The sequence below is a fragment of the Amblyraja radiata genome, chromosome 20 (assembly GCF_010909765.2).
Source record: "Amblyraja radiata isolate CabotCenter1 chromosome 20, sAmbRad1.1.pri, whole genome shotgun sequence".
Classification (NCBI taxonomy): Eukaryota; Metazoa; Chordata; class Chondrichthyes; order Rajiformes; family Rajidae; genus Amblyraja; species Amblyraja radiata.
The window spans coordinates 26,161,839-26,177,244 of record NC_045975.1 but is presented as its reverse complement, the minus strand read 5'-3'; the positions used below and the strand labels follow the sequence as shown (position 1 = coordinate 26,177,244).

The 15,406-nt window shown below is 39.7% G+C and overlaps 1 protein-coding gene across 2 annotated transcripts in view; it reads left to right on the top strand.

Annotated features, from left to right (window-relative positions):
- The window catches only part of sigirr (single Ig and TIR domain containing), a 33,183-nt gene extending 18,399 nt beyond the window's left edge, over nt 1–14,784 (top strand). The window contains exons 3-9 of one of the 2 annotated variants that reach the window (XM_033039128.1): nt 5,639–5,769; nt 6,309–6,449; nt 9,264–9,407; nt 10,679–10,781; nt 12,272–12,422; nt 13,451–13,625; nt 13,954–14,784. In XM_033039128.1, the coding sequence (XP_032895019.1) occupies nt 5,639–5,769; nt 6,309–6,449; nt 9,264–9,407; nt 10,679–10,781; nt 12,272–12,422; nt 13,451–13,625; nt 13,954–14,147 (1,039 nt within the window). In that variant the 3' untranslated portion in view covers nt 14,148–14,784. Of the gene's footprint in view, nt 1–5,638; nt 5,770–6,302; nt 6,450–9,263; nt 9,408–10,678; nt 10,782–12,271; nt 12,423–13,450; nt 13,626–13,953 lie in introns of both variants that reach the window. The other variant, XM_033039127.1, reaches the window with a different exon arrangement.
- The last annotated feature ends 622 nt before the right edge of the window (nt 14,785–15,406 follow it).

The following is a 15,406-nucleotide window of genomic DNA, read 5'->3' as shown; positions in this document are numbered from 1 at the left end:
TTTATCAGAACTTTTGTATCTCAGGGGACAGATCCAGAAAGGGAATTTGGGACGAAGGAGGACTAATAAAAGGCAAATGTTTAGTCATTCAAATCAGTGGTTGTAGCTACCAAACCAATTTGAAGGAAAAAAAGAAATATATGCTGCTTGGACTGTTTTTGCTACTATTTTTCAGTTATGAACTTTAATCACTGGGTTACTGATGGAGACTGGGGTAGAACACATCTTTCAAGCCCGAAAGTGGCAATCGTTGTTTTTTCACTCAGAAAGGGCAAAGTAAATGAATTTTATAAAAAATTTCAGGAGATAACAACCCCTTATTTATTTAATTTATACTCCCATGCTTTTAAAGAAAACAAACTACCTGAAACACTAACAGAATCAACTATTACGCTTATTCCAAAAAAAGATAAAGATTTAGAAGATCCGGGTTCGTACAGAGCTATATCACTTTTAAATACAGATCAGAAAATTTTAGCAAAGATTTTAGCAAGAAGATTAAGCAAATATATTAGTAAATTGATAAACCCTGATCAAATGGGTTTATACCTAAAAGATACTCATTTAATAATCTGAGACGCCTGTTTAATATAATGTACTCGCATAAAGTAGAGGAAGAAGATATATCAATTATTTCTTTGGATGCAGAGAAAGCATTTGATCAGGTAGAGTGGCAATACTTATATAAAGTACTACAAAAATTTAATATGGGAGAGAATTTTATAACATGGGTAAAATTATTATATGATAAACCAATGGCAAGAATTTTAACTAATAACATGTTATCTCAAAAATTTCAACTATCAAGGGGTAATAGGCAGGGATGTGCACTATCACCCCTGCTATTTGCCCTTATGATAGAACCCCTGGCTGAAAGTATAAGAATTCATCCGAATATTCAGGGCTATAATACCAGGGACTCAAAGAATAAAATCTCATTATATGCAGACGATATACTTTTATATATTACAAAGTCACAAACGAGCATACCAAATTTATTAAACTTAATAGAGGAATTTGGGTCTTTTTCTGGATATAGAATAAACTGGAATAAAAGTGAAATCATGACATTAAAACCTCAAGAACCTACACACTTACTGAAGTTCCCCTTTAAAATCGCAACAGAAAAATTTAAATATTTGGGTATTCAGATTACTAGAAAATATAAAGCATTATTCAACGCTAATTTCATACCTTTATTAAATAAACTTAATACGTTGATTAAATTTTGGAAAACACTTCCCTTATCATTATTAGGTAGAATAAATGCAATAAAAATGATCTTCCTACCACAATTACTATACCTATTTCAATCTATACCGGTATATATACCAAAATATATATTTTTTAAATTAGACTCTATTATTACTAATTATATTTGGGACTATAGATCACATAGAATCACAAAAAAACACTTATGTAAACCAAAAGAGGTCGGGGGACTTTCACTTCCGAATTTTATGTATTATTACTGGGCAGTGCATATTAAGAATATGATTTATTGGTTGGATAGTTCTACCCAACAGACAGAATGGATAAAAATGGAGAAGGAGGATTGCCATCCTTGTAATATAGGAACGATCCTCTTCTCCCCAAAAAAACTGAATAACACAATATATAAGAAGAACCCAATTATATATGGTACAATAAGAATTTGGAAACAAATAAAATTATCTTTAAAATTAAGAAATCTATCACTGTTAATGCCAATAGCGAATAACCCTTTATTTAAACCATCTCTTATTGATAAGACATATAACCAATGGGAAAGTCTCGGAATTAGAAGGATCGGGGATATGTACGAAATGGGAAACCTACTATCATTCCAACAACTACAATTAAAATTGAAATTGAAAAACAACCAATATTTTAAATATCTTCAGATTTGCGATTTCGTGAAAAAATATATACAAGGATATCAAAAAGTAACTCCTGACTTATTGGAAGAAGCAATGAATATTGAAGCTGACTCACAAAAATTAATATCATATTTATATAATAGTATTCTAAATATAGACCTACCATCGACAGAGGTGCTTAGAGAAGAGTGGGAACGGGAACTAATGATAAAAATTACGAAGGTTAAATGGGAAAAATACCTGATATATATTCACAAATGTTCAATTAATGTAAGACATAATCTAATTCAATTTAAAATTGTACATAGATTATATTATTCAAAAACAAGATTGAACAAATTTTATCCAAATATATCCGCCACTTGTGATAAATGTCTAGCCCAAAAGGCAACTATAACACACTCCTTAGTTTCCTGCATAGATTTTGGAATGATATTTTTGAAATATTTACAAAATCATTCAAGACAAGAATGGAACCTAATACTGAAATGATTATATTTGGCGTAATGGAAGATGGGAATAAATTGAACACATCTCAAAATCTATTCCTTAACTATGGTTTAATAATAGCAAAAAAATTAATTCTTAAATTTTGGAAGGGTACATCAATACCAACGCTTAAAATGTGGATTGCAAGTATGTTGGACACCGCTCATCTTGAGGAAATGCGATTCCTCCTAATGGATAAATCAGACCAATTCATAACGAGTTGGTCTCCATTCGTCGTTTTTTTGGAATCATATGGTGCAACACAATTGTAAAAAATAACTTGGACGAGGGTTGGTCAAGATTATAAATAATGATCTCCTTTTCTTTTATCTTTTATTTTATTTTCTCTATTTTCTCTCTCAACTTTCTTCATTTACTCGTTTTCTTTTTTCACACACTATATATTTCACGTCTTTCTGTCCTTTACTATCTAACTTCTTTTTCTTATTCTAATCTTTTTTCAATGTAACAAAAAAAAAAAAGAAGAAGTTGTACATAAAATGTATTATGAAAATATATATTAGGCACTTTGGTGCCATATGACTGTACTTACTTCTAATAAAATAAAATATTAAAAAAAAAAAAGAGAGGGCAAAGTAAGTCCAAAGGATTAATTTTTGGTCCTAGATGTTGACGTATTGGAAACTAGATGAAAGAATATTCATATTTGGGACTGGGAAGGCAATTTATTTTATCGTTTCACTGTGCATTGGGGAGGACCTTAACATTTAATTTAGATTTTATTCACAGGTTTTTCCATTTGTGTGGATTTTCTGTTTCCATATTTCCGTACAACTCAAGGAGGCTATCTTAGCTCATTGTGCTCTCAGAGCCATCTGTTTCTTCCTATTTTGTCCTGTTTCCTCATCAAACATACCCATCAATTTCCATTCATCTATTCACCTATATTTGATACCAGCCAATTAACCTACTGATCTGCTAGTCTTTGGGACATGGGAGGAACGTGGAAATCTCCCAAAGAGTACATGCAAACCCCACACACACAGCCGTAGAGGTCAGGACAGACTAGGAATAGCCACCATGCTGATACTAGCTTTTATTTTGATATCAAAATGTTAAAATAACTGCATTTTAAATTCTCAAGGCTTGCAATTATTGGGCTCAGACTGTACAAACTTTCTAACCTATAAATGAATGCACAAGAGACTCCTGGATCTTCAACATAAAACAAACAGCTGGAGGAACTAAGCCAGTCAGGCAGCACCTGTGGAGGGAAATGAACAGACAATGTTTTGGAACGGGACCCTTCTTCAGGGACTGAAACTAGAATTACTAGCACAGGTAATCAAAAACCTGGGCAAGGTGGTATGAGCTCCAAATTATCTTTTGACTAGAGAACATGCACGAGAAAGCATGGTTTTCTTGAATGTAGTTGATGCAGATGAACAATGTTTACAGCTTTTAGAGGAAGGATAGGAAAAAATAGCACTTTGTATGAATCGATTTTAAATGGAATAGGTATGTGTGTGAAGATATAGGTCACTAATATTAGTATTGATTCATATTCACAGATTCAAACAACATTGAAACAAGCCTGTTGGCCCACCAAGACCATGCTAACCCATCCGTATTAATCTCCTTTTTGAGCACTTACCCCATTGCCTTCTATGCCTCGGTGATTTAAGTGATTGTCTAAATACTTGTTAAATGTTGTAAGAGCACCCATCTCCACCACCACTCAGGCAGTGTATTCCCACCACCCTCCAGTTGAGAACAATTCTTCTTCGAAACTCTCGTAAATTACTCCAAACTTATTCCCTCCTCCTTAAACACATCTGCTGTGGGGGAAAGCTTTCCACTATCTCTCCTAATTGAGGCAAGTAAGATGATTTAAACCTCCAAAACAATAATATTTGGTTTGTACCTAAAAGAAAGAGGGATAAATTCATCTTCCATTGTTAGCACAAATAATGTGAGAATGTCAACTGTTGTTAGTCCATGGTCCCTTTCATATTTTTCATATCCATTTGGTGCTGGTATCTATGGTTTGTTCGTCATACTTATGAAAGTGAGCAAGGAAGTAATCTTCGATTTGGACTGTAGTTGAAACATTTGCACAATTATAAACACCTCTGTTAAGTGGCATTTTGTGCTGGATTTAATACCATGGAAACAGCATGTGTAAAAAAAGGAGAAAATCAGGAGCATGAGTGCCTTTCAAGTCCTTGGGATAGTCTAGATACCGTTACAGCTTATTAATTGTTCAAGTTTACAATTACAACAGTTTTGCTGGCAAATCTAGCAGCCAATTTGCATACAGTGCATTTCTATGGAAAGAGCTGTGGTAAATGTGGAGATAATCTTGATTGCTGACCTGCTCAGTTAATCTTCTCATTGTTCTCTGGTGATAATCTTTGTGAGGAATTTGTCCAGATCTGTGACACTCCTGAATGACACCCTCACCCCAGCAGTTGCCTAGTTTATGTGAAGATATTGAAGGGCCATTTGCTTTGATTGATGCCCAAAGAAGAGAGAGATGTAACTGAGATTCTATTGCCAGTCAAGGGGTTAGGTAATTGCAGCAGGTGGATCCAGAGAGGTAAGGGCAAAGGTGGAGGTAAGTGGTCTTGATAATGAGTTTTGGAGCTCAGTGAAGATCAATTGAAAAACTCTGTCCCAAGGTTCATTATTGATTTTACACAGGTAAAGATGACAGCAACTTCCCCGCAATGGATCACAGGGGAAAAAATGGATTTTATTCAATCTAGAGCACTTGGAAAATGTATCTTCTGATCAAATACAGCATTAAAACAGTGGAGATATCCTGCCAAATGACCTCTCTCTATTTTGCATTTTCACTCTATTCTGAGAGATGGCAGAGAAGGAATTGGTTATATACCTGGTTTAAAAGACAGAACATCAACGATTGCAGCATTTGCACAAGACAACACTGAGTACATAGTCATTTCCTAGAAAATATCTAAAACCCATCATCTTCTAGTACAAGAATAACATCTGACCTGAGGCTAGCACAAAGTGAATTCTGACAAAGTGTTGTAGTAACTCAGCGGGTCAGACATGTTCTCCAGGGATACTGCCTGACCCACTAAGTTACTCTAGTTCTTTGTATCTACTCTGGCATCTGGAGTTCCTTGTGTCTACAATGTGAAATCATTCTGCATGAGGATGATGGAACATGGAAGGAGAGGCATTATAATGACAAACTTGTAGACTGGTCGGTGATGCTTCTGGGACTGAGAAGACTAAGTCAGAGATTGGATCTATTATTAGATAATGTCACTGATCCCCAATTCTTCCTTGTTCATCAGGCTTAAAAACGATTCTTCAGAGAAGATTCTGTCCAGCTTTCTAAATGTAACCGTGACTAGTGAGACTGATTATGGGATCTTCACATGTCTCATAAGCAAAGAATCCATGTCCTTCACACTGGAAAAAGCAAGTAAGTCCACCTTCGTGTTTTGTTCATCTCTAGCATGTTGTTGGGTTGGAAATGAGTGGAAATAATTTTCCGTTTCCGAGCAATTGCACCCCTGACCTTGATCAGCAAAACAAAGCAGCCAAAAAGATGATAGCTGATGATATATAGAAACATAGAAAAAATATGACCTCAATATTGTGGAGTAGCAAAATATTTCACTGAGAATATTCACCCCGAAAAACCCCCTCCCAAAAAAAAACAAGCACTGCCCAATCATACAATAAAAATCCACCCACCGCACCCCCCCCACACCCCCCACCAACACCACCACCCCCCCCCCCCCCCCCCCCCCCCCCTCCCAACCCCACCCCCTCCACCCCCCCCACCCCCCCCCCCCCCCCCCCCCCCCCCCCCCCCCCGTCCTCCCTCCCACTCGTCCTCGTCTATGCTAGGAAACAATGTCCTGTGGCTTTGGTACTGTGCTTAATCTGTGATTCCCTTGATTAGTCTATGTCTAGATTCATTCCAGCTGCTATTTACTGTGCTTCTCCAAGTTGTAGATATTGCCGGCCATGTTCCGGCAGTTCTGGGATCCCTCTTGGTGCTTGTTGCGTTGCTTCTGGCTGGATTCCTGTATGTGAAGTGCAGATTGGATTTGCAGCTCTGGTACAGAAACAAATATGGAGAGTTTGAAGTCAATGGTAAGTGATGTTTGTTCCAAGGATTTAATTTAATGGCCAAAGTATTGAATTAGATTCCCTGAATGCAGCTACAACACTCCCCGGAAGTATGCTTATATGATCTGAGAACAAGATCATAACATGGGAAGATAAAATGCCGTGGATTCTGAAAACTTTAACTATAAATAGTGATTGCTGGAGAAGATCCTCTGATCAGGCAGCATTTATAGTGAGAGAAACAGTCAGTTTCCATGTACTGGCCAATGTCTCAAATTGTATAATTTTGTTCCACAGGTGACCAATCACAAAATCCCTTAATCTTCTTAATTATGGGGAACAAAATCCTAGATGGTGATATTTGGCACCATGATTAAACTTTTTTATATTGAAGTATCATCTAGTTAAGTTTATGTTGCAGCCTCTCCAAAGCAAATTCACTCTTCCAAGAGTGAGAGTTTTTCCAGGTCTTCAGATGTGGTACAAAGGACTCTGAACAGCAGTCATGTAATATTTATCCTCTTGTCCTCCAGTCCACGATATAAGAGCCAACTTTATTATCCTTTTTTCTTGGTTTTCACGTGCCCATGATATTTTAATGATATATACCAATGTCCCAAACCTTTGTGCTCAAGGGCTTAATTAGGGAAGGAAAAATAGATTATGAAAGAAAACTGGCAGGGAACATAAAAACTGACTGCAAAAGTTTTTATAGATATGTGAAAAGAAAGAGATTAGTTAAAACAAATGTAGGTCCCTTGCAGTCAGAAACAGGTGAGTTGATCGTGGGGAACAAGGATATGGCGGATCAATTGAATAACTACTTTGGTTCCGTCTTCACTAAGGAAGACATAAATAATCTGCCGGAAATAGCAGGGGACCGTGGGTCAAAGGGAGGAATTGAGTGAAATCCAGGTTAGCCGGGAAGTGGTGTTGGGTAAATTGAATGGATTAAAGGCCGATAAATCCCCAGGGCCAGATAGGCTGCATCCCAGAGTACTTAAGGAAGTAGCTCCAGAAATAGTGGATGCATTAGTAATAATCTTTCAAAACTCTTTAGATTCTGGAGTAGTTCCTGAGGATTGGCGGGTAGCAAACGTAACCCCACTTTTTAAGAAGGGAGGGAGAGAGAAAACGGGGAATTACAGACCAGTTAATCTAACATCGGTAGTGGGGAAACTGCTAGAGTCAGTTATTAAAGATGGGATAGCAGCACATTTGGAAAGTGGTGAAATCATTGGACAAAGTCAGCATTGATTTACAAAAGGTAAATCATGTCTGACGAATCTTATAGAATTTTTCGAGGATGTAACTAGTAGCGTGGATAGGGGAGAACCAGTGGATGTGGTGTATCTGGACTTCCAGAAGGCTTTCGACAAGGTCCCACATAAGAGATTAGTATACAAACTTAAAGCACACGGCATTGGGGGTTTAGTATTGATGTGGATAGAGAACTGGCTGGCAAACAGGAAGCAAAGAGTAGGAGTAAACGGGTCCTTTTCACAATGGCAGGCAGTGACTAGTGGGGTACCGCAAGGCTCAGTGCTGGGACCCCAGCTATTTACAATATATATTAATGATCTGGATGAGGGAATTGAAGGCAATATCTCCAGGTTTGCGGATGACACTAAGCTGGGGGGCAGTGTTAGCTGTGAGGAGGATGCTAGGAGACTGCAAGGTGACTTGGATAGGCTGGGTGAGTGGGCAAATGTTTGGCAGATGCAGTATAATGTGAATAAATGTGAGGTTATCCATTTTGGTGGCAAAAACAGGAAAGCAGACTATTATCTAAATGGTGGCCGACTAGGAAAAGGGGAGATGCAGCGAGACCTGGGTGTCATGGTACTCCAGTCATTGAAAGTAGGCATGCAGGTGCAGCAGGCAGTGAAGAAAGCGAATGGTATGTTAGCTTTCATAGCAAAAGGATTTGAGTATAGGAGCAGGGAGGTTCTACTGCAGTTGTACAGGGTCTTGGTGAGACCACACCTGGAGTATTGCGTACAGTTTTGGTCTCCAAATCTGAGGAAGGACATTATTGCCCTAGAGGGAGTGCAGAGAAGGTTCACCAGACTGATTCCTGGGATGTCAGGACTGTCTTATGAAGAATGACTGGATAGACTTGGTTTATACTCTCTAGAATTTAGGAGATTGAGAGGGGATCTTATAGAAACTTATAAAATTCTTAAGGGGTTGGACAGGCTAGATGCAGGAAGATTGCTCCCGATGTTGGGGAAGTCCAGGACAAGGGGTCACAGCTTAAGGATAAGGGGGAAATCCTTTAAAACCGAGATGAGAAGAACTTTTTTCACACAGAGAGTGGTGAATCTCTGGAACTCTCTGCCACAGAGGGTAGTCGAGGCCAGTTCATTGGCTATATTTAAGAGGGAGTTAGATGTGGCCCTTGTGGCTAAGGGGATCAGAGGGTATGGAGAGAAGGCAGGTACGGGATACTGAGTTGTATGATCAGCCATGATCATATTGAATGGCGGTGCAGGCTCGAAGGGCCGAATGGCCTACTCCTGCACCTAATTTCTATGTTTCTATAGCCTATTTGTATATTGTACAAAGTTTGTACATTCTCCCCCGTGATCGCGTGGGTTTTCTCCGGGTGCTCTGTTTTCCTCCCACACTCCAAAGAGGTGCAGGTTTGCAGGTTAATTAGCTTAGGTAAAAATAGTAATTTGGCCCTAATGTGTAGCATGTTCTAGTGTTATGGGGATCGTTGGTTGCTGCGGACTCGGTGGGCTGAAGGGCCTGTTTCCGTGCTCTATTTCTAAACTAAACTTTAAAAAAAAAAGGAGTGCTGGGATGTTGATTTCTCTGTGATTTCTCTCCCAGATGGTAAGCTCTATGATGCTTACATTTCTTACGTGCCTGCTAATGATGACCGGAAATTCGTCAGCTTCATCCTGAAGCCACACTTGGAGAATCGATATGGATACAAGCTACACCTGGATGACTGTGATATCCTGCCAGGGTCAGGTAGCTCTTCATTAATGTTGATCAGGAGTCCATAACAATTCTTCCATTGCAGGAGAAATCGTTTTACCAGAATACATTTCCTCTCAGTGTTGCCAGCAACCAGAACCTCACCAAGTAAGATGAGTGGCTCTTACTGTGAACATCAGCAGTAGGTAGCACTGTGCTGAGGCTCAACACTATCTACAGTCGGAATTGATATTGAGATGCTCAAGCAGATGCCATTGAATAACGACTAGGTGCAGGGGTTCAGTCTTCCTGTCCCCATTGTGATAGCGTCTTTATCTTATTCAAGGCTGAGGTGACCAACCAACTTTGTACTTGAGCTATAGAAACTAGGAACGGCAGATGCTGGTTTACAAAAAAAGGCACAACGTGCTGGAGTAAGTCAATGGGTCAGGAAGCATCCCTGGAGAACATGGATAGGTGGTGTTTCGGGTCGGGACCCTTCTTCAAACTGATTGTAAAGGGAGGAAGAGAGGGAGGGGCAGAGTGAAATCAGGCAAATACAAGTGAATGGTACACAAAATTGCTGGGGAAACTCAGCGGGTGCAGCAGCATCTATGGAGCGAAGGAAATAGGCGACGTTTCGGGCCGAAACCCTTCAAGGGTTTCGGCCCGAAACGTCGCCTATTTCCTTCGCTCCATAGATGCTGCTGCACCCGCTGAGTTTCCCCAGCAATTTTGTGTACCTTCGATATTCCAGCATCTGCAGTTCCCTTTTGAACAAATACAAGTGAATAACAGGCAAGGGGGGTTTTGATAGGTAGACTGTTGGACAAAGGCCATAGATGGAAAAAACGTGTGAGACAAAAGGATTGAAGAGTTGCAAACTGGTTTGCAAGCCTGTAACCATTGAGCCATATAGGGGTTAAGCTTCCTTCAGTCTCTAATTCCCATCACAATCTAAAATCTTCCAAGATCCAAACTTGCCAGGAGGAATGTCTAGGTAAAAAAAGAATCTGCACTGAATCTTCTTCTTGTGTATGGCGTGCACATCCTAAAGTTGTAGGACAACTTGTTCTATTTGATCTTATTTGATTGTGCACGCCAGGTTGATTGCATTCGTTGAAACAGGGCGGATCACGTGAAGGTTGCAATCTCCCACCCCTGCACTGAATCAATAATGTTCATCTGAATCATATGTTTGATTTATAAATTTACTTGAGAAAATTCTCCTTGCTCTAAGCCTGTGTTTTTTTTTTATGATCACTATGCTGTAGAATAGCTTTTTCACCAGCTTACCATTCTGTGTCGTTTCTCTCTTGATCTAGAGCCTTCAGCAGAGCTTATAATGAACATTAGTCGCTGCCGCCGTCTGATTGTGGTGCTGTCCAAGGCATACCTGCAGCAGGACTGGTGCCGGCTGAACTTCAGGTACTGCTCACCCTCCCCAGCTGAGAATTGGCTCGGAGTGAAACAGGGTGGCACTTACTGTACAGACATTCAAAGATTGTCTCCAGGATTTGTGGTTCTCATATAAATCAGTGATTGATTTAATATACTCTATTACCTCTATCTCCCTTAAATAGTTATCACCATTATCACCTTCATTACTTTTCAGATTCTGACACTGGGGGCTTTGTAGCCCTGCTCATCACTCTCCAGCCTCTGTCTCCACAGCTCTTCTAAATTTATATGAGAGTGTGAAGGATATATATGTGTCAAAGACAGATATAGTGTGACTCCCTATGAATTGTATTTTATATGGCTGTGTGCTTTAGAGAGGTACATTTTTGAGTTGGCTCCAATATTTGGAGGCTTGGTGAAGTGGGGTTGCATACACTTTAGTCATCCTTCATTGGGGTTAGAAGCCAGGTGATATTACCATGGCAAGTATACTATTAAGTTTCGGATAAAAGTGATGGGCAAGTATATATTAGATGGACAAGATAGAAATAAAAATGTAAGTATTTTGTGCATAGATCCATAGACAATAGATGCAGGAGTAGGCCATTTGGCCCTTCGGGCCAGCACCGCCATTCATAAAAACATAGAAAATAGGTGCAGGAGTAGGCCATTCGGCCCTACGAGCCTGCACCGCCATTCAATATGATCATGGCTGATCATCCAACTCAGTATCCTGTACCTGCCTTCTCTCCATACCCCCTGATCCCTTTAGCCACAAGGGCCACATCTAACTCCCTCTTAAATATAGCTAATGAACTGGCCTCAACTATTCAATGTGATCATGGCTGATCATCCACAATCAGTACCCCGTTCCAAAACACTAACTGCTGGAGGAACTCAGCTGGTCAGGCTCCGTCCGTCCCAGTTCCCAACCCGCAATGCCATTTGTCTATTTCCTCCACAGACATTGTCTGACCCGCTGAGTTTCTCCTTCATTTTGTGCATTGGTCCTGTGAGTTACAGCTAGTTTTTACCGTGAAGATGTGTTGTAGGAACAACTTTAGCCTGGATTGGTCAGTTTGGAATATGTCCAAATGCAGGTCCTAATATCTCCAGTGTAGTTCCCAGCATTAGCCATGGTAAATAAAACTCCATTGTGGTTTGATTTGTACAGGGTGGCGCAATGGTAGAATTGCTGCCTTTACAGCGCCAGAGACCCGGCTTCGATGCTGACTATGGGTGCTGTCTGTCTGGAGTTTGCACATTCTCCCTATGACCACATGGGTTTTCTCTGGTTGCTCTGGCATCCTCCCATATTCCAAAGATGTGCGAGTTTGTAGGTTAATTGGCTTCTGTAAATTGTCCCTAGAGTGTCGGATAGAACTAGTACAGGGTTATTGTTGGTCAATGCGAACTTGGTGGGCTGAAGGTCCTATTTCCACACTAAAACTAAAAGGTCATATTGTTTTGAGTTGTAGTACTTCATTATCCTCACAGGTCTACTTTTCCCTCCACAGGGAAGCACTCTGGAATCTGTTGGATCTCTCCAGGAAACCTATCTTTATCATGTTTGAAAACCACTACAGAGAGCTGTCTCACCCTGCTATACAACTTCTTAAAGCACAGAGGAAAAACATCACTCTCCTGCTCTGGACCTCTACATCAATGGTACAGTAGTTACTTGTGCTTGAACAGCTTTCAACATTATTTGTATCGCAAAATTTGTATCATAGAAATTGTACACTTTGAGATTTCTATCGTATTGTATTTAATGATGAGGTGATTCAAAAGAAGAATGGAGATGGAAGACTATGACATATAATAAATAGGAGTCACTCTGCAAGTCTTCAGTGTTGATGATAGACATTAAATGCTGGAGTAGCTCAGCGGGCCAGGCAGCAGGTCTTGAGAAACGGAATAAGTGATGCTTCGGGTCGAGCCTTCTTCAGACTGAAAGCATCTGCAGTTCCTTCCTACATCTTCAGTGTTGATGTCACAGTTTTGCATTTCGTTCATCCGTCCACCGTTAAATCAAACATCGACCCCTGGTTCAACGAGAGGCAGAATGTGTGAACTTGCTCACAGGTTCACTAAATGGTGAAAAGAGCATGTCTATCAAGAGCTTTATATCCCCACTACAGATCATAGAAAAGTAGAGCTCAAGAACAGGCCCTTTGGCCCTCAATTTGTGCCAAACATGATGCCAAGACCATCACTTATCTACCTGCACATAACCCATATCCCTCCAGTCCCTGCATATCCAAAATATCAAATTAAAGTTTGTCATTCGAATGATCAATTACTGGACTAGACGTTCAGAATCCTATGCAACATTCTGGAATGACGTGTTCAAAGGCTACGATAACAGCTGGGCATTTATATTAATTAAAAATCCAGAATAAAAGGTATCTCTTGAATTAATATGGAATTTAATCTAGTTCAGACAGTAGCTTGCCCTCTACATCCAGTCTACCTTAAGTAAGATTGCAATAAAATCTAGTCCTATTAAGACTAGTTTAATTAGGAAATGAATCCTCCACCCGAGCAGCATTTTCATTTCTTGACTCAGCAGTTTCAGACGTAGGGAGAGAATGAAATACCCTCAGGACTGAACATAAGACTTGACAGGAAGTATTATGGAAATCTGAATTTAGATGCTATTGTTAACATGTATTCTTGAATTGTTTGTGTAACAGACCCCCTCTTCTGAATTTTGGAAAGAGTTGCGATTGCTTCTACCTCGGAACCTACCTCAGCGAGCTACAATGGCTGATCCCCAGACCCGACTCCAGGATGATAAGGATCCCATGCTGATCCTCAACCCAGATTACCTGGACTGTAGATCAGACCCTGACCCCGAAGGGGACCTTGGTGAGTGGATCAATTAAACTGAGACCACTTTCAAATGGTCCATAAATTAAGGTAACAGTAAACATTAAAGTAAATCCTGGATGATGGATCCCGGATATTATTAAAATCAAACTCTCCTCTCCTGATTTAGTTTTATCAGGAGTGTGTTATTTTTGTTTCACATTTTATGGTTCCAAAACAAGGAGCAAAGGTTGAAAGAAAAATCTCCAGGGTTAATTCTAATTGTGTTTTGAACCAAATATTTATACTGTTTGTTTCAATTTCAAATAACATATCTTACCAACTTAAACTCATTCTTTAAATGTTTGTTTATATCTTTTTGCCCTAGGAGTCCGGGCACCAATTTACAAAGGGCCTCCCCCACCTGTATCAGCCCTTCCCTGTGCACCAAAGGCTCACCCCTGTGAGGAATATAACTGTGAGGATACGGACAGAAATGAAGTAGATATTGCAGATCTAGGATCTCGAAATTATGGTACAAGAACAGATTTCTATTGCCTTGTATCCGAAGAAGATATTTGACTGTGGGTAATCATTCGTACATACCATTCTGTTTGGCTCTTTCATGACTGTTAAGATTTTTATGTTATAATTATACTGATCCTGTCACTCAGTGTCTAAAATGTTGGTTAAACTTTCAACACACCTCATTTTTTTGTAAATTTATGAGATGTGTTACCATTAATTTTATGAAATGAATGTCAGATGCAAATTCTGTTTAGTCTGCATTATCACCTACTCTGTGACTGGATTCCACCATAACGTGATTGCTCGTGAAGGCAGGGATTCTGCACCATTAGACCGTATTTGGATTGAAACAATGAACATTTCAACACATCCATTGTCTGATGGCCATTTGTGGAGTTTCCTGTCTCTTTGTCTGACCTCCTCCATCAGCAAGATGATCAGTAAGGAGCCTTGGTCTTCAGGGACAGAATTAGTCATCGTTGGACTTTATCTAACAGCAAATCTTGCATAACTAACTTTTGATCCAGGAACAAGAAGGTGGATGACACGCAGGATGAGGGGCAGCATAGTGGTCGAGTTGCTGCCTTACAGTGCCACTGAGACCCAGGTTCGAACTTGACTACAGGTGCTGTCTGCCCGGAGTTTGTATGTTCTCCCTGTGACCGCATGGTTTTTTTCCGGGTGCTCTGGTTTCCTCCCACACTCCAAAGACGTACAGGTTTGTAGGCTTCGGTAAATTATAAAATTGGCCCTTGTGTGTAGGATAGTGCTAGTATACAGGGTGATCGCTGGTTGACGCAGACTCAGTGGGCTGAAGTTCCTGGTTCCATGCTGCATCTCTAAAGACAAAAGTTTTTGATTGTGTCAAATAATAGGGTGGTATGGGGTGAACGCCATGGATAGAAAACTGGTTACGTGAAAGGGAGCAGATTATTAATAGGATTTTAAGGTGGGAGGGAGATGTATTGTGGGTTCCCTGCACAAGGATATATTTTTCTTAATTTATGGTGATTTGGATGTTTTGTGCACTATTTTCAAATGTGTAGCTGATGCAAAACATGGATGTGTAGTGAATTGAAGAAGGATAGTAATAGATTAAGGAATTTTAAGATGCTGGAAAGAGCAGCCAGCTTGCTGATGTAATGTTTTATTAATATATTTCACGTGTTACATTGAGGTAGAAAGAACAGGAGCCAACATAAAACTGAGAGAACAATTTAAAGAAATACAATCATTGGAGACAAGAGTAAATGTGCTTAATCCTCTGGAAGTGATAGGGCTGAACAGGTTGAGAAACTGCCACAAAAATTACA